The following is a 20022-nucleotide window of genomic DNA, read 5'->3' on the forward strand; positions in this document are numbered from 1 at the left end:
CCAAAATCACCGAATGTTTGGGACGCCGTTGTACCCATCCCAGTATCCCCGAGGTCTGACCCGCCCCCTAAAAACACCTAAGAAGAAGATTAACTTGCCCCTTAATACACTCAAGAAGACGAGGAAGAACAGGTAAAAGCTGGACACTCCGGCAGACCTACTCCCCTCCCACTCCCAGCGTCCCCGTGTTTTAATCTGCCCCCCTGAAAATACTTACTCCCCTCACTTAAAAAAACACCCTAAAAATACCTTAAGAATCCCTAAAATACCCTGTAAATATCTACGCCCCTCCCCTAAAAATACCTACTCCCCTCCCCTATAAATACCTACTCCCCTTCCCAATAAATACCTACTCCCCTATAAATACCTACTCCCCTCCCCTAGGTAAAATGTATACGAAAATGCATTATAATACTAATTCTTTCACGTGCTAAATTACTACGAATATTGGTTTGGAGTGGTTATTCTTAAGTTTTGCCGTAAATACTTACTCCCCTCCCTTAAAAATACCTACTCCCCTCCCCTATAAATACCTACTCCCCTTCCCTATAAATACCTACTCCCCTCCCCTATAAATACCTACTCCCCTCCCCTGTAAATACCTACTCCCCTCCTCTATAAATACCTACTCCCCTTCCCTATAAATACCTACTCCCCTCCCCTGTAAATACCTACTCCCCTCCTCTAAAAATACCTACTCCCCTACCCTAAAAATACCTACTCCGTTTCCCTATAAATACCTACTCCCCTACCCTAAAAATACCTACTCCCCTCCCCTAAAAATACCTACTCCCCTTCCCTATAAATACCTACTCCCTCCCTAAAATACCTACTCCCTCCCTATAAATACCTACTCCCTCCCTAAAATACCTACTCCCTCCCCTAAAAATACCTACTCCCCTCCCCTGTAAGTACCTACTCCCCTCCCCTATATATACCTACTCCCCTCACCTATAAATACCTACTCCCCTCCCCTAAAAATACCTACTCCCCTCCCCTATAAATACCTACTCCCCTCCCCTAAAAATACCTACTCCCCTCCCCTATAAATACCTACTCCTCCCTAAAATACCCTCCCCCTATTAATACCTACTCCCCTACCCTAAAAATACCTACTCCCCTCCCCTATAAATACCTACTCCCCTCCCCTATAAATACCTACTCCCCTCCCCTATAAATACCTACTCCCCTCCCCTATAAATACCTATTCCCCTCCCCTATAAATACCTACTCCCCTCCCCTAAAAATACCTACTCCCCTCCCCTATAAATACCTACTCCCCTCCCCTATAAATACCTACTCCCCCTCCCCTAAAAATACCTACTCTGCTCCCACTCCCAGCATCCCCATGGTGACTGCCGTCACCCACCTCCCCCCTGAATGTGGTCCAAGGAAGCACCCCCCTGGCCATGGCACCCCACACTGGCACCCTTCCCTTGCAGTTCCCAGAGTTGGTATTCTCAGAAGCTTCCATGTTACATCAGTTACCTCGACAGACCACAAAAGTGGTTACGTACATTCTAATGGTTGTTTTTTCATGTTCATGATACAGAATCTTATCAACTAATACCACGGTCTTAAAACTACCCATGGAAAGGACCCACAATTTCCATGAAAGCCTTGTCATATGGGTGTGCTTGGGCATCGAAATGTTTAATATTATGCCCCTAGGTCCCACTGCCTGTACCAGCCTCCTAGCCTCCCTAATCAAAATTTGTATCCTCAGACCAACACTACAAGACCTACTGGGCAGTGACTCCATCAGCCCCAGCACTGCCTTCACTACTCAAGCAACACAAGCCCCGCCACCCCGGTAGAATTTTGGCTCAATTCCAGAGTCACATATCTGCAAACTGCACCTTTGGGGCTGTAAGGACTGTTGTTCCATGGGTTATTCAGCCCCCTAACACCAACAGAGGTGGGCAGGTGAGGCAACACAGTCATCTCAGCCGATCAGAATGTGTAACGTGTCAGAGTAATGCTGTCATGTTGCCAGGAAGAGAACCAATAGTGTAGCAGTGGACAGCACTGCTCAGACAGAGGATGACATGGCTTGTTCTGGCATTGTTACTGTGAGCTTTCCTTCTTGAGGTTGATATAAGGTTGTGATGGCCCAAGATGTGGGCACTTCTTAGTGCCCGGGTCTCGACCAAGGATACATGTGGCTATAAGGGGATTACCTACTAGTGCCGCCACCCCAAAACTTTCACCCATTTTTCCTATATGAACTCCTTCTCTCAATACTTTTTTTCTTTGAGGATAATATACATTATTATTGCCTCGACACAACTAATATTTTTAACTCACCTCAACCTCTTTCATACTACCAGGAATGAGCATCGATTTTTCAGGATTACTTAAAATTGTGGGGAACAACTATCACGTGTTGTATTACAAACTGTCAGCCACATGCCCTGCCCTAATTGTGACATAGATCCCTTATAACCTGTCCAATTAAGTGCTAGATAGGCGGGAGGGAGGGCTCCGACCCGTACCCAGGCAGTGGGGGAGCCACTCCCTCTACTCCACTGCCATTTTTCAACTTTGACAGATCATAGCTCAGTAACTATGTGGTCTAGAATGCTCCAGTTTGGGGTAGGTTTAAGGTGTTATATGTAGTAAGATTTGTGGTCTGTGAGGAATCTCTAACTAAACATTGCATGCCAGAGGGGTTGAATGAGTTGATGAGGTGTTTGGTGTGATGAAAGGTACTAGTTATCTTCTCATTTCACAGCAAATTGGCCAGCCATGGAGGAGTCGGAAGTCCCAGGGCTGGAGACTCTCTGCCCCAGCCACCACTACCTCCCACCCGAGCCAGCATGCAAGAGGCAGAAGGACAACTTTGGTCATCAAAAATTAGTGAGAATTTGTGTTCATTACTACTGCTGTAAAATATTTGTAGCACAGTAGAGTTGTTCATTTTTCACTACTGACAATGAATACATGCACAGTTTGTGCATATTTAATTTCTCTTGTTTGAGCTATTGATTGAGATTTGCTAAGGAGACTGATTGCAACAGTGGAAATGAATGTTAGTTTTAAGGGAAGTAATGGGGCCTTTATTAAAAACTTACAGATCAGTAGCTTTTTGGTTAAATTGTGAAAAACGGCAATTTTTTTTGTTAAGCACTTGAGAGCCTTCAGAAACTTTGGAGTAATAATTGTCAACCTACCTTGCTAAGGAACACATTTGTTATATATATCTATCTATAGTCCATCGACTCTAACTTGAGCCCTGTGGCTTGGCCCGGGTAACCCCCCCATTGTTTACACATCTATAGCGATGACCTACGCATGGCGATCTGTCTCACTGTTAGTCTGTACGTTATCTGTGTATGTATATATATTTGGGTAGGCGGTGGCTGAACAGATAGCAAGACGGCCCCGCGTTCAGGAGGACGCAAGTTCAATCCCCGACCGGTGCCACCAAGCTGGGATTTTTCAGCCGCCGCCGAGTGGCTTAAAACTACCCACATGCTGTCCAGAAGACCACCTATCAACCTGGACTCTAGATTCTAGGATTAAAGATGAGCTCCAGGAGGGCAGCATGAGCCAATGCAAGATGGCGCCACTATAAACACTCACCTGCACCAGAATGGGCTGGGCCGACCATCAGGACCCACCGGGAAGAAGCCTTGGACCGACCATCAGGATCCACTGGGAAGAAGCCTACAGGCGCAATAGGCCAAGACGTAAAAAATATATATATATATATATATATATATATATATATATATATATATATATATATATATATATATATATATATATATATATATATATATATATATATATATATATATATATATCCATGGGAAGACAACAACTAACAACTCCTTTCCTTTTCCATTGGGGCATCATGGCTCATGATGGCAGCGCACATTTTCACCTCCGCCACCATGGAAGACTAAGTCTCACTCTCGCATCCTGCACAGCCAAGCAAAAGATATTATATATAATGGAAATAAGAGAGAGAGGGGTTAGCTCCTCTGAGGAGAGTGATGGGGTGATGTGGCATTAGCGCAGCTCAGGGGAGCCGTGCCTAAAGGGTCAAGTTAGATTCGATAGACTATATCTATCTAGCTGTCTATTTATCTATCTATCTACCTATCTATCTATCTATCTATCCATCTATATATATATATATATATATATATATATATATATATATATATATATATATATATATATATATATATATATATATATATATATATATATATATATATATATATATATATATATATATATATATATATATATATATATATATATATATATATATATATATATATATATATATATATATATATATATATATATATATATATATATATATATATATATATATATATATATATATATATATATATATATATATATATATATATATATATATATATATATTAGCATTTTTCTTTTCTGACAGATTAAACCAAAGAAGAGTGTCTTTGAGTGCCCCATCTGTAAGGTGCAGATGTCAACAAGACAAGCCCTCTGGAAGCACAAGAAGAGGAAGCATCCAGAAGCAAATAATGATGAAAGCAAGAATAAAAATTCCCTTCATTGTATGGACTGTGACTTCAGGTTAGTTGGCCATGTTTTCGGTTATATCTGATCTGAATTAGGGTTATTGTTAGAGTCCTTTTAGTTACTAAGATGGGATTGCCAAAATTGGCCATTGAAAATTAATCTATTAAGGTCATCCTGAATTCATCCACTATTACTATGTACTTCCTCTTTGTACCATATTCATGCAGATATATTTTTTCAATTTCTAAATGGTCAAATTTCCTTCAGAGAAATATTTAATTAACATATTATTAATGTTCATCCTTGTTTCTGAGTGACAGCAGCAAACTATTCAATCTAATATGCTGACATCTAGTAGACCTGGAGTTGCTTCCTTTACTGTAGAAAAAAAAAGACTTATGTAGTATTATATAGATAAGTAGTATTATATAGCTAGTAGGTATACCAATATTTTACACAAGGAATTTTCAGATACATACATGGTGTCATACGGGTGTCCTTTACTTTCCTAATTTGATGTGTTAACATACTGACTGGTTTTCTGATTCAGTGCCTTATTTCCACAGATGCCCTAAAGTAGTTGACCTAATAAAACACTATGAAAGCCATCATGACCAAAAGCTTTCTCTTCGGACGCAAGACTTTGTGACAGAAGGAGAATTCTTAATCTGGAAGGAAGAGGAAGAGAAACGGACAAAGGCCTCCTTTGTACAGCACTGTGGACCTCGTCAGAGAGAGAATGCTGTTGTGCAATACTTTTACTGCAACAGGTCAGGATTTTTTGTAACAAAAGGGGAAGGAAAAAGAAACCTGAAGAGGCAAGGTTCTTCCAAGATTGGTGCCACATGTCCAGCATTTATTAAATTTACCTTGGACCGGGGCACCAGCCGGGGAACAGCAGAATACTGTCTTGACCACACCCATCCATGCGACTATGCTCATCTCAGACTGTCTGAGGGGGTACAGAGACGTGTTGCAACCCACCTTGCCAAAGGAGTCAAGATTGAGGCAATACTGGATGACGTGCGCTGCAGTGCTCAGGCATCAGACCGAGATGCTTACATTGTTCGGAAAGATGTTCACAACATTAAACATCGAATTGGTAACTTTAGTGTTGATGTAAAAGAAAGACAGACAGAAAATGTGACCTGTTTAAGTATGCTAGTTCATGAAATGAGCTCTCAAAAGTTTAGTCCAATATTGTATTACAAAGGACAAGGTGTTGAGTCGGACAGACACGATGTAAATGACATACTTATTGGGATTCAAACAGAATTCCAAAAGGACATGTTTCTAAAATATGGAAAAAATTGTGTTTGTATTGATAGTTTACACGAGACAAGCCAGTATGATTATTTTCTTATTATAGTGATGGTCATAGATGGAATGGGAGAAATTTTACCAGTTGCCTGGCTTATTTCTAACAAAGAGGATTCATGTGCATTAACAACCTTTTTTCAAGCATTGAAGGAAAGAATTGGCAACTTTGAGACAGATATTCTCATGAGTGACTCTGCCAGTGCTTTCTATAATGCCTGGATTTCTGTCTTCCCAACTCCAAAAAGGAGATCGCATTGTAGTTGGCAAATTGACAAGTGCGGGCGGAAAAACTTGCAGACGCATATACCAGAGAGTAAGTTTGGTGAGAAGGAGCATCCATACCTCAAGACATTTAACTATGGACTGAATGAACAAAAGTTTCAAAAAATGATTCAAGAGTTTGAATCATGGCTGTCAAATATTAAAACACTCCTCACGTTACTGCATGGGAACATATGTTGAAATTTTTTGTGTAAATATACCAAATTACTCCCCCAAAAAACTATGAAAATACACTATGTGCCAAAGTAACATTAGACAAAATCATAAAACCTTTTAACTTGTGGGAAAAGTAAGTATGGGATACTCACCATGTCTTATTCACCATCTCGGGTTCAGATAGTGCTAGCATGAGAGGTAGACCGGGAATGGAGCCGTTTCAGGACTTGAAAAGACAATCGTTGTCATTGACATGATCATCAACACCTGAAGGTGAATAGCTATTATATGGGAGCTATTAATGCAGGCATAGGTTGTGCTAACACCTGGTAAAATAATCTTAAATTACATAACCAGCAATTCAAGAAACTTCAATGTAATTTTTATTATGAGTGACAGATACAGGTCTCACTCCCTGTTGGCCCTGGTGTTAATTTCTGGGTTGCCACTTTCTTACTCTGGATGTCCATCAGACATCAGTGCATGTTCAGGCCTGCCCAAATTCATTTCCTATTTTTAATCATCATTAGCATTTTTTCAACCTTTGTGTGTTTTGTAATCTATTATGTTGGTTTCCTGTTTCTCCATGTTATACCTAACATTTTTCACTCCATTCCTTCCTGTGTGCCTCTTCTCTTTTCTTTAGGCCTTTATATGAGATGCCAACTTTCTGAACTGTATGTCAGGGCCAGACTAGAAATGGCCACTGCAATGTAGCGTGACAAACTCCTTCCACTAATGACAATCACTTCTCTCATGACAAATCATTTTTAGTCGAGCAGCATTCATTCCAAAATCCCAGTCCACGAATGCTGAGGTAGGAGAAATGCTGTACTTAAAATGCACACATGCATAAAATGTACCTGCTTGTAATCAATACTTAATTTTTTAAAAAATTGGGCCATGGTACAAATTTTTCACTACATTCATGCATTCCATTTGTCGATCATGGTATACTTTTATACTTATGGTCATCTATATTAGTTTATCATTGCTCTCATATCATTGTTTATTTTGTATAATGGTGTACAACAGTAAGAGAACACTGCAGTAAAGAGGGAAATTGCATATTAAAAGGCTCAGTTAGGAGCTTTTCTTGCTTTTCCACTCATACATTGATCCCATAGTATTACTGACCACTAGAAGCTTTGTTGACCTGAGTAATAGCCTTATATAGTAACATACAGCCCTAAGTTTTATTTGCTCTTTGGCTCATTGTTTTAATGTCTCCTTTCTTCCTGCTTCTTCCTTACATCTGCCATTACTGAGCCGTCTGTGGCACTGATCCACAACACTGTGCATGTTGAGTCATGCCTTTGCCACTACATCCACTGCTGTTATGCTAAATTTGAGGCACTGTGTTGTGAACCAAAGGTCTTTCAAATTGAGAATAATTTACTCTAGGTTTTTATCAGTATAAGAGTGATTTTCAAACTACACTTGCCATTTTAAGTTTAACACCAGTTACTGAATGAAATGTTCCTCTTTATCTTTGAGTGTTCCCTGGTTATTATATTATACTTCATTTATATCATAAATTGCCCTTGAGGTTGATTTTTTTTTTATCTTAATTGCATAGACAGATTAAGGCTCTGAAAATCTGATGTGGCAGCACTTACCAGAACAGCTTGAAACTAACTCACAGAAGTGGAGTTTGAAGGTATCTGTACCACATGTCCCAAAAGTGGAGATTCATTACATTCTCTAAGTGATGAATAGTTTCAATCTGTGCTGCTGGCAAGATCCTTTCATGCAAGTCTTGTGATCCTGAAGGTATGATTGAAACTCCAGGACCGACCACAACTATATGTACCTAATAGGTGCACCTAACATCATCAAATGTGGGGTACAAACTTGGCGGAGGGACTGTTTTTGTGCCGGGAGAGGCGGAAGTGGGCTCAAGAGTAGTCTCTCCGGATATTTTGTTTTTATTTATTAATGATCCTCGAGACATCCTAGAGTTAAATCAAAGTATGTGCTTATCTTTGTATTCATTCATACACACACAGGTAATATTTCTGTGGGGTCTGATTCACTTATCTGAGTGAAATTCTATTGTGAAAATCAGTCACAAATTTGTGTCACTAGTAAAAATGAAACTAGTAATGTATATGAAAGCTCACAAAGTTACAATAAGTGACATCACCTGCTTTGTGCAGTAAAAATATGCTATTTATGATATCTGATACCCGCAAAATGGCGTGAGTGCTGCCTCGGGCCTCGGAGCTACAGACTCAACGTTGCCAGATTGTCGTACTCAGCCGATTATATTTCCTGACTTCCTACCCCTAAACTGTCTTCTGGGCTCCAATAACGAAACTCATTTATAGTTACGTTAAAAGAGTTAGATCCTGATGTTTCTTGGCAATAGTTAGGCGTCAGAAACCAGTAAATACTATGCTCTGAGTACGACAATCTGGCAACGGTGGCTATACGTATTTTTATATCATTGTTCTGTTGTTTATTCAATGTTGTCTTCAAGAAAAAAAATACTCATAATTTTAGTTAGTTTTTGGTTATAAGGATTCTTTACGAAATACAATTATAAAATTCCCTCCTACAAGTTAGGAAACGTACTGAATCCTGGATCCGCTATGGTGATGTTAGGTGCGCCTATTCAGTGGCTGCTTAAATGCCTGAGGCTGTATTGGTAATTGAGCATTTGAAGGAAGACATCCTCAAGTCTGGTATTGTGACTAGTTTTCTTTCTCACAACACTTGACAAATTAGAATCTCATGAGTTGCTTTTTTCTCAGGGAACAGAATGAAGCCATGTGGAATCATATGAAGTAAACTATTACATTTTCTAAAGAATCCATATGATAAGTAAAACCTAAATACAGGTGGGTTATTACAATGTATTCTGGTCTCATGGCTGTGATTTTATATTTTATTGCAATGCAGCATTTCAGTAACTTGGTAATTTAAGTGATGATGGTCAACACTCATAAAAGTTGTCTCTTGATCATAAGTGTAGATGTAAAAATCCATAGCACATTTTTTTATAAATTTTCCAGTGTTTTTTAGTAGCTTGCAATATGTGCTAAAACAAACAGTACAGATTCATCTCAGATTCTGCTGGCATTATAATTATATTGTACATCTGCAGAGTAAGAACCTGGAATTTAGTGAAAAAATGGTACGTACTTAGATGGAACTGAACTATGAGAGGCAATTTCAGGTTTTACTTGGCTAAGGTTTGCATCGATATAATGGCTCTGAAGTACGTATGAAAATTCCCAAAGGCCTAAATCAGGATCCCTTTGGGTCAACGCTAGAGTGCCTTCCCGTCTCAGGGCCCCAGGTTAGAATTCCAGGCAGAATGTTGGGAGAGATTTATTCTCCTGACTTTCATGTGCTTTGAGAAGTGGAGAAATCTCCACGACATTTAATGTGTAGTGGTGGATCCATTCCTGGTGCTGTATATCTCCATGAAGGGGCAGCAAATGTGATACCCAGCATCTCTTGAAGGTGGCTAGTCACACTGTCATAGAAGAGTTACTTAAGGAAAATTGTGACACAAAGAAATTTATCTAAATGGGAGGAGGGAAGCAGTGCAATGGCCCTAAAATGTTGAAAGACTTCAAAATGCCTAAGCCATGGGGATCCCTTGGGCCTGATGTTAGAGTGTCTGCCTTCCTGTTTCAGGGGCCTGGGTTCAAATCCTAAGTGGAATGTTGGAAAAAAGATTTATTTACTTGAATAGATCAATTTCTCATGTTTGCAACATTGCAAGGAAGAAGGGTGGTAGGGTCTTTGGGACATATCATGAATGGCAGAAGTGTGAGCATGGAGGTAAAGAGGGATTTGAGAAATACAGTAATATTACCAACCCTCACATATGCAAGCGAAACATGGGCCTGGAATGAAAGTCAGAAGTCTAGAGTGCAGGCAGTGGAAATGAGTTATTTGAGGACTGCATGTGGTGTGAGTAGAATGGATGGAATGAGTTATGAAAGTGTGTATGAGCATTTTGGAATGTGTCACGTGGGTGGGAAGAAGTATGGAGTGGTGGAAGTGAAGTGACAGACTTTAAAGTGGCATGGCCACATGGAGTGAATGGAGGAGAGTAAGATGACCAGGAAGGTGTATGTGAGTGAGATAGAGGGAGGAAATGTTAGAGGACGACCTCCAGTGAAATGGAGAGATAGGGTGCAGGAGTATGTCAGGGAGAGGGGTGAAAGATCCTTGAGAAACTTTAAGCAGGCAAGGAGGGAGTGTCTGGATAGAGAGAGATGGAAACTCTTCTGCCGTGGCCATCCCCTCGTGGGAGCTCCTAGGAGCATGCATCAAAGATGAATGAATGAATGAATGAATGAATGCAACATTGATTCCAGTCACTGATGGCATGGTAAAGACTTGTGAACAAATTTTTCTCTTGCAGCATGCTGCATCACAGACTGAAGTAGAGTGGATTTAAATAGTTTATGTACATACAAAGACGTTTGAACATCCCCTTATGATTTGTTCTCACTTCTTCAGTTGCCGCAGCCTAAGTTTTTGTAGGTTTTATATTTTCAAATGGGTGAAGCTATGTATTTTTGTGAACTCTTAACACCATATATAAAAAGACATAAAAAACATGTAAAAGTATTGAGTGATGGGGACATGTGGTGAAGGTGTCCTCTGGGCATTACAATAGAAAAGTGTAATTAGACTTACATGAATACCATTCTGATTAAATATATTTTACATCTGTTTATTTTGTGTTTCACTAATGTGAGCCCAATATATCATAAGCAATTTGGGACTTCCTAAAAAGAAAAATATATATATATTCACAGATTGTAAATGTAATAAAAAAGGAAAATAATGTCACATTATTTTGTTCAGTGTTACAAAGGGAAATTATTTTGTCATTCAGTGAATGCCTCTAGATCACTATGATATGTGTCTGACCCCCTTTATATCTCTGTTCATTTATTGACAAACAATTTATAGGACTCTCATTTGTGAATGCTCTGCCAGCATTATACTGTTATTATGCCTGCCAGCATTATACTGTTATTATGCCAGGAACTCATTTCTCACTTTGTGCATATACATACACTGTATCACTCACAACACTGAGCTGGAATATCACAAATCAAAGCATCGCTAATGATACAGCTCTCACTTTATTTGACAATACCAAATGTGATCATGATTCCTTAACCATTACCATAAGTGAATGCATTTGGCCTAGTCATTTCAATTACAGATAAAGATGCCTAATGAAAATACTATACTGATGTAAATCATTTATCTTCCAAACAAAATGCAGATTGAAAATCTAGCATAAACATATCCACTGCACCATGCATATACATCATTATGTTCAACTTGAAAAAATAAGTAAACTAGAAACTTTATGATTTACATAGCCAAATATATGAGGCACTGGGAGAAGGGGAATAAGGGATAAAGTCCATTTTTTTCTAGTTTGCACTACGAAAGGCAGGCCACACATCGCAAGAACAAGAAATAACTGGCAAGGGAAAAGCAACCTTATTTTTTGTGTACTGGGGGTCGCTTTTCCCTCTTCCTCTTGTTCTTCCTGAGACGTGTAGCCTTTCTGCTGCAAACTAGAAGTGAACTTGCCCCTTACGCCTCTTCTCCCGACGCTTCATCTATAAAGATATCCAGGAAAATGGCATTCACTAATACTATATTATATAACCTTTTCTAAAACTATCCTTGTACAAAAAACTATAAATAATACAGTAAAGATCCACTAATTTGAATAGTTTTAGGCTTTCATGTGTTTGATTTAGGGGGGTTTAAGCCAAGTGGATGGCACCCCAAGTCACCAAAAAGATGTGTAGAGATATATTGAGTAATATTGTATTATAATCTCCTGCCTTCAAGTATTTGAACTACTGTGTGTTTTCAGATCAGTGGAATTTAGACTAAGAAACTTCTACTGCACATGTAAGAGAAGGGTGTCTGGCCTCAAGCAGCTTTGGGTGGGGAGGCAGGTGGCTGTGCCCAGTGTCCTGAGCAAATGCAGTTTGATGCCCAGTGGTGGTCCCACACACTCTCAGAATCTCCCCACCAGCTGGCCCTGACGCTGCAGCAACTAGAACAAATGAGAATGGAAGCATCTTAAAAATAATGCATACTTTACAATGAGTGCTAAAGAGATTACTAATACATATGTATGTTAGTTTGAAAGAAAATATTCTGAGTAAAAATCACAGCGTTCACTGATGTGGTGAAAACAGACAGAGATGACAGTAATCCATCAGAGTATATCCATCTGCATGACAAACTGGCCTTATCCTAAAGAATTGTACTGGTGAAATTTTTATGCACATGGCTTAAATGCAATAAAAAGTTTATAAGATGAGCATTTGAGTGACAGCCACCATGCACATGACCGAGTTTTAAAAATATCTCACCGGGTGCAATTGAACTTTGGTTCATTAGGTGCAATGTAGTGGTAATGCAAGGGATCCAGCAGAGGCAGGGGAGGCAGGGCCCCCTCTAAAATACGAGGCTGGGCTCCAGTTGTGTTCAGGTTATTTGTCTCTCCGTGGCCATATTCATACTAAAAAGAAAACTTGGTAAATTCACACATAACAACATTGTTAGATGTTTTATTCCAAATGCATATACAATCAGTGGTCTAATTCCATCACTACAGTGTTCAAGCTAAAAGGAATGGAATCCTGGTTTATGGATTCTGCCCTAGGCTTGGGTGTGTGCTTGTGCCCTAGTGAAGGATAGGGGAAGAAAGGTAAGACTGAAATGATAAGATTTTTGGAAGATCAAGGTCAGCGTTTGAAAATTTTAGGAATGAAAGGTGAGTGAGTTAGACGATAAGCATGAAAATGGAAAGTGTGCATATTGTGGGGGTGGGGGGATGTGTCGTAGAGGGTGTTTCCACTTCTCCAAGTACATAAAAAACTATTCTGGTGAATGAATCTTTTTTCCCAACCATATATCCAAGATAGAACAGAATAGAATAAACCTGAAATTTTCAGGTCAAGTATAGCAACCTTTCAGTAACACCTAATATCCCTCTCAGATCATTTCTAACTACTTTCCCCACCTTTAATGCAAGCCATTTACATAACTTTTGCCCTCTCCATTCATCTAATGGGGTAAAAAAAATCAACACTAACAGATGAGTTCTATATTCCACACCAATCCTGCACCTGTCCACTTTAGTTTGAATCAGATGTCACCCCATGAGAGTGTGTTACAAGATGGGCCGATTTAATACTTCTTGAAATGACAAAATTTTCAAGACTGACTGACCTGGAGTGGCATCGAGGCTGAAGACGCTATGTCTGCCAGAACACCTCTTGGAGGAACATGCAGCGGCAGTTCTCGACACACCACTTGGGTCTCCAGCAGCACACACTCATCTGTCAATTGTTCAGTTTTTGTTTAATAAAGTATAATATGTGAAGCCCTGAAGTTTAATGATACTGATTTTTGTTTTATGGCTGTTCCAGAGCTGCAACAGCCTCAAGTCCTATGGCAGTAATGGGAGGAGGGAAGGAGAGCTTGGGGTAAGGAGGTTAATTACTCTGTTTTCTCAAGGAGGGTTTCAGAGGCTCAGCATATCTGTATACTAAGACCTAATTATGTAGAACACTTGACCACATACTTACACTTGATGCTTATGCCTCTTGGTGCTTCATCTGGAGAAATCTTGAGGCATATGATGACCTATCATATCCACTATTTCTTATTTCTAAATGAGTACATATCCCTATCCCTAGCCCTAAATAACAATAGTGCTACAATTATGCTGTTCACTAATGATAAATGTTAGTTATAATTACTAAAAGGTTTAGAGGAAATACAAGCAAGCAATTATATAAAATAAATGTGATTGTCCACAAAGCTAAACTACCAATTCTGTAGATCATTGTTAATTAACTTGTTAATCAGGTACTAATGAATAAACATCATCAAGTCTGAGCAGAATGAATAATGGTTTACAATGAACCACTATTACATGTGTACAATACACTGCACAGTAATGCCTCCCAAGATAAAAGCTCCGGTCATGAGCTCAATTTCTTACAAAAATGGAGAGGAAAGTGTTGCATGCACTGGCAGCTGTTACTACTAGTTCTTGTGTTTATAGTATTAATAGCTCAACTATTAATGTTTCTATTTGCTCATTAGTGTGGATTTTAATTTTCAAGGCATTTACAACAAAAATAATGTGCAGCAACACAAGAACCAGTATTTCATATTTTTCAATCAAATGAAAACTACCAAAACATACTGTTTTCCAATTTAAGATTAAGTCTCAGTAATAATAAAAAAAAAATTAAATATCAACAATAGCTCATCAGTACTTCATTCTACTAATCAAATGTAAACTATCCTGACACAATTACATTCATGCATTCCAACACACCTTAACCAGATTCTTATTCATTTTAATACACAAATCCAATCCTGCTGCTGTAAACATGCTCATTATGCCACAAGGAACAGAATGGTCTGAAAAGCACTAAACAGTAAAACCCCTTGATGTCATCATTCTTTTGGTCAGAATTATAAATTACTTAGCACAACAAACACTATAAATTACTCTCAAGTCATCACTGCGCCATCTATTCTATTGGAAATCCAAACTCTACACTCCACTGTTACACTTAACAAAATATCAGAAAAAGTAGTCTTTAACCCGGCACCAGCGGGGATCATGTTTCTTAAAGGCTCCTCTAAGCGAATTAATGAGAAAAAAATCATCACTCACGCAAATCATTATATAATATATATCAATGCATTTGTGATCCGTTTATGCATCCTCTATTTTGGGGGGTTAATGTCAAGCCAAAAATTTGGCCCGTTGCTGGTACCCAGTAAAGCCACAAATTTGGCCCGTCGCTGCTACCAGGTAAACAGACCACATTGACTATACACGCAGCGCCATGGTCAACCACCTGGAATACTGTCTAAGAGGTACTTTCCGTAGAGTTCAAAGTTATAGACCAGTGTGCGTCTGAGGCTGACCCAGGGATAACCAGCCCAGGCGTCTCCCCGCTCCAAGCTGTAGGCTCTCTTACTGGGCCAAAAGATCCAGAAATTCACCCTTACCCAATTTCCTGACACTACTATTTGAACTATTTGAATATTTCTTTATCCTAAAAAAAAAAACTCCATCATGCACATTAATTAAAACATACTGCTGTATGTAAAGATATGTATTTTTTGGGGGGGACGTTGTTATTGGTGGGAAGGCCAGTGTCATAAGTCCACAATTTGGTTACGTCAGCAAGGCCTCCGCCCTGACCGTGGTCACTTAACGAGGTTTTACTGTAACATGTGAATCAAAAATGAATTCCTGTACTCCACTGTGTTAAACTCAAGGGGGATCACTCCACTATTTACAGGTGAGGTTGAAAGCCTGGACCCTCAATGGATTTCACATAAAACAAAAAATCTAAAGTACTGTTGCATGGCCCTTGATAAACTCACTATCCTAGCTAGCTCTTGGAGGAAACAAGATATTTTGCATATTACACTAAAGCTCTGGTAAAAAAATTATAAGCCTTATTTCTTAACGTGTTACTTGATCAGTAAGGTAACAGGTACACATACATTAATGCTTTTGGTAAACTTTGTATCATTAAGGCCAGTGATTCAACTGTAATAAGCTTTGCTATGCAGAAATATTGAAATTCTTTGTAAGCATTCACCTAAAAACTACATAATTTTTAAGGCTTTGTCAATTAAGTCTAATCTAAACGTCTGCCTCCTTGACTGCTGACTTCTCCACTTCACCTCCATGGGAAAGGAGGATGTTTTCTTCTGTGGCAGCAGCATCAGGGTTGACATACAGGAATACTTTGTTGCTCTGGGAGCCGACACTCTCTACAGGCTTTGGTGACGGCAGGCTGCACTCATAGTAGCCACTAGCCCTGGAGGTGTCGACTGTCGGGGTGGCTTTTTTGCGTCTTCCTTGAGGAACATCACTATCTAGTTTGTCTACTTCCTCTGTTACTTCCAGGATTTCTACTTCTTCATTCTGCTCAACCATTGCCTCACTTATCTTCAAGGGAGATGACACCTGGGGGGATTTTGCTTCTTTTGTTACAACACTTGTCTCAGGATCTTCATCACTGCTAGAATCTTCTGAAGAGGTATCTGAGTCCTTCTTCGAGTGAGTTTTTTTCTTGTCTGAAGGTCCCTCTGACCCATTTGAATCCTCACTGTATTTTTGTTGGCTGGTTTCAACCTCAGTGGCTTTCAGACTGATTTCAGGGGACTGATGATTTTTTTCCTTTTCCACTGATTCCCGATCAGAATCACTTCCAGTTTTATGATGGCCTTTGTTTTCTTCAGCATGAACTTCACATACTGTTTCAGTTTTTGCTGTTTCTTCTGATTTAATTGTACTCATAAAGTCGTTCAAGAACTCGCCTGACTGTGTGAGTTTTTTTCTTTCCAATGATGTGCATGACTTGCTGAGGCTTTCTCTGGACCTTTCAAAGCTCTCTTCTTTTCCCACATCTAAAACTGAGCCATCTTTTACGGAGCTGTCAGAGGAATCTCCTGATTTCCTTGATGACTTACTTTGGCTGTCTTCCGCATCCTTGACTTCAATCTTGATTACTGCCTCAGTGTGCATTTTTTTTCCATATGGGGAGCTTTCAATGTTACCCATGTGTAGTGCATGGTGAACCTTCTTTTTCTTGAATAATGGCAGAATAATAAAACAGATGATGACCCAAAACATGGACACCACCACCCAGTATGTGTGGTACCATCCCTTTTGATGAGCGTCTTTAAAACTAGTGCTTGGAGACACCCAGGAAGGCAAAATCACAAATAAATACAAAGCATAAAAGGATGTAACAAACACTGGATAGATCAAAGTTAGGAGCAGGATCACCAGGAGGCGTTTTTCGTCGGTTGTCCACTTTTCAAAATTTGGAAATATTGACTTTGTCATGGTGAACTTAGTATGCAAAAAGGTTTCTGTTTCAAAGTTCTGTAAAGGTTTGAGTGGTTCAGATGTCTGCAGGAATCTAAAATGAATAATCCATGACAGAGAGCACTGAATAATCCACGGCAGAGAGTACTTGTCACCGGCACAGTGATGGGAGTCAGCAGAGACCACTGTTGGTGTAATATCCTGTCCTGATACAGGGCTGGGCTGAAGCAACCACAGGAAGCTGATAAGGGCCCTCTCTCAAATGAGATATAACCTTTTCAATACCAGTGAGGCAGACATGAATTTATTCATATCAGCATATGAAATATTTACTCCATTTATCTGCTTACCCATATTTTACTTCTAAGAGCAAGAGCCTATGAGAAAGGTAAGAATGAATGCAACAAGACTTCAAAGAAATCTTATCATGGATTATAATACAAGGACTTCTGATGCTTTACAACTCCACATCTAATTCTTTATACTGAGCAGAATGTCTTCATCAATGGAGCAGTTCTTCAGAATATCAAAAATTTCTATGAATTGTGTCTCCATGTATGCTTGCTGATCCATGGGGGATTTAGAGATGGGTGTCCCTGGGGCAGGAGAAGCAGGGTGTGAATAACTGCCAGATGAGTTGCTTTTAATGGACAATGCTGAACTCTGTCTTACAGGTGGCGTTGGCTTCCAGCCTGCATTACGATAGTTTACAGAACCCTGGCGGTTTAATGCACTCTTGACAAAGGATCCCGAGGATTCTACACTTTGTTCTTTTAGGTCTTCTATTTTACTTTTTTTGTGTGAATAATCAGAGGACGGTGCAGTGACATTAGTTACATCTGTGGAGTCAGACATAATGTACACACTTCTCTCTTCTCTTTTTCTTCAGAATTTTATCAGAGCAGCTGTAAATTTTGAATGAAGATAAATATATTATAACTACTCTTTTCTTGGAGTATCTTTTATTTCCACTTTATCATCCTCCTCTTCAATGCTTTCCCAGATTTTCTTGCTGTCTTCAAGAGTATATGACCCAAGACTTGTAGATGAATCCAATCTCACTAATTTGAGATATTTATCAAAAGATTCAAATGGAGGAAGACCTTGAAATGAATCCTGTTTTGATAATTGTTTATCAGGTTGTTTTCCTTGATTGATGGATTCTATGTCTGCTGCAGAAGCACCTTGAATAACTTCCTCTTTAACATCAGTATTTTCATGAGACTTGTTTAAACTTTCAGGAAAACTGTCTTCATACAGAGTTCTTAAAGACTGATGTTTTTCAAATGAGGAGATGAAGTCTTGTACATTTCCTTCTTCAGGTTCAAAGCCCAGGTTATCAATGTGGTAGCCGTCTTCGTCAGTGGTGCTCAGCAGATGTGTACGGCCCAGAGTGCCGTAATTCTTGGCCTGCGTTATTGGACAAGTTTCTACTCCACTATCAAAATTTTGACACTTCTCACTTGCTTTCTTCTCTTTTGAAGTCTGGGGAGTGACCTGTGTTGTTACAGCAACTGTTTTTACAGGTGGAGTTGGAAGGGCAGCTAAAGTGACAGAGTTCACTCTACCTTTCTTTGCATCAATGGAAACTTTTCCATAATTATCTTCAAGAACTGTTCCAGTATGTTTGGTCAGTTGGCAGTCCTGGTTACTATATACACGGCGATCAGTTGCTGAAAAGTCTTGGCTACTAACAGCATATCCTTTATCTTTCCTGGCCCACCTGCACACCAAAACAATGACGAGAATCAATAACACAAACAAACTGCTAGCAAAGATGATTCCCAGGATGAAGAGTATGTGACTTCTGGTCTGAGATGACTGAGAGGATGCCGCCTGCTGCTTGGTCCTATTTCCTGCCAACTGACCTCTCTGGCTTTCTATATGTGAGCCTGAATTTGGTACAACCATCACAACAACTATGAGGATGATAGTTGACACTAACAGCGGCACAATGACGGAAAGCAACACAACGGCACCAAAATGTCTTTCAGCCATGTTCTGTGATTCAGTTCACGTTTAGTTAAAGAAACTCTGTACTGTTTGTGGCCGGAACCATGACACCACCATAAACAGATCTTGACTGAGGATCAACAGAATTCCTGATAGCTTTTGATTTTTTTTTTAAATAGAAAATATATATTTAACCCTAGAAATATTTGTTCATCAAAGGAAGAAGCTTTTATTGCAGCACACTCTTTTACCTGGTCTTATTTACTTCAATACAATTGGCAAGTCATATGTGGTAACTAGGAACAGAGGATGTGGGGGTGATAAAGGCTTGATAAAACACATGTTGGGAAATCCCAGCCTCCTCTGCTACCCTCACTCTTCAATGCTTCATGAAACCTGCCTTTAGAAGTTCAAAATCTATCTAAAACATCATATACAAAATTATCTTCAATAGTTGCAAAATTCATTATAATTTATAGTTTGATTGATCACAAAAGTCATCACAATGACAAACAGCAGTACCCCAAACTTATGCTTCATAAATTTATAAATCTTTATTTCTTAATCATTTCAAGGTAAAGGTGTTACTCCATGCATGAGAGGTTTGATAATGTCCAATCACTAGTTTCTTTTATATAAATCTTAATATGTTGGAAATTGATAACTTGAGTATTATTTAGTGGCTATTTCACCATGTAGAAAAATAAATTATTAAATGACAGTAACAACCCAAACACTTTTTTTACGTTGACTCAATATGAGACTGCTAAGCCAAGATCAAGGCCTAGACATTTTTTCCTATTCATAAACTGAGAACAAGGAGCTGCCGTATTCAAGAAGTGGTGTCCAACAGGCTTTCCAACCTTTGCATAAAATTATCACAGCTCCCT

At 39.2% G+C, this 20022-nt stretch overlaps 2 protein-coding genes across 3 annotated transcripts in view; one reads left to right on the forward strand and one right to left on the reverse strand.

The window, feature by feature from the left end:
- Window positions 1-11810, forward strand: LOC127005886 (uncharacterized). Of its 2 annotated transcripts, XM_050875219.1 has the most exons (6): window positions 10-132; window positions 1342-1450; window positions 1727-1926; window positions 2735-2859; window positions 4430-4587; window positions 5100-11810. In XM_050875219.1, exons 4-6 carry the CDS (start codon window positions 2749-2751, stop codon window positions 6313-6315), a joined length of 1485 nt encoding a protein of 494 aa, XP_050731176.1. In that variant the 5' UTR covers window positions 10-132; window positions 1342-1450; window positions 1727-1926; window positions 2735-2748; the 3' UTR covers window positions 6316-11810. The 2 variants fall into 2 exon arrangements, with proteins under 2 accessions (XP_050731177.1, XP_050731176.1); XM_050875220.1 differs by lacking the exon at window positions 1342-1450 and having other exon boundaries at window positions 1-132.
- LOC127005885 (mediator of RNA polymerase II transcription subunit 16-like) overlaps window positions 11390-20022 on the reverse strand; it is a 24271-nt gene continuing 15638 nt past the window's right edge. The window contains exons 16-18 of the mRNA XM_050875218.1: window positions 13534-13643; window positions 12672-12820; window positions 11390-12349 (exon numbers count right to left, since the gene is read on the reverse strand). Coding sequence (XP_050731175.1) covers window positions 12223-12349; window positions 12672-12820; window positions 13534-13643 — 386 coding nt within the window. The 3' untranslated portion in view covers window positions 11390-12222. The remainder of the gene's footprint in view (window positions 12350-12671; window positions 12821-13533; window positions 13644-20022) is intronic.

Source organism: Eriocheir sinensis, chromosome 31, assembly GCF_024679095.1.
Source record: "Eriocheir sinensis breed Jianghai 21 chromosome 31, ASM2467909v1, whole genome shotgun sequence".
NCBI classification, from domain to species: domain Eukaryota; kingdom Metazoa; phylum Arthropoda; class Malacostraca; order Decapoda; family Varunidae; genus Eriocheir; species Eriocheir sinensis.

What these genes read in the sequence shown, in the direction of transcription:
- LOC127005886 (XM_050875220.1), top strand. Translation starts at nt 2,749, where the DNA reads ATGGAGGAGTCGGAAGTCCCAGGGCTGGAGACTCTCTGCCCCAGCCAC. An exon ending in ACTTTGGTCATCAAAAATTA is followed by an intron (nt 2,860 to 4,429) that starts GTGAGAATTTGT and finishes CTTTTCTGACAG; the next exon opens with ATTAAACCAAAGAAGAGTGT. An exon ending in TGTATGGACTGTGACTTCAG is followed by an intron (nt 4,588 to 5,099) that starts GTTAGTTGGCCA and finishes TTATTTCCACAG; the next exon opens with ATGCCCTAAAGTAGTTGACC.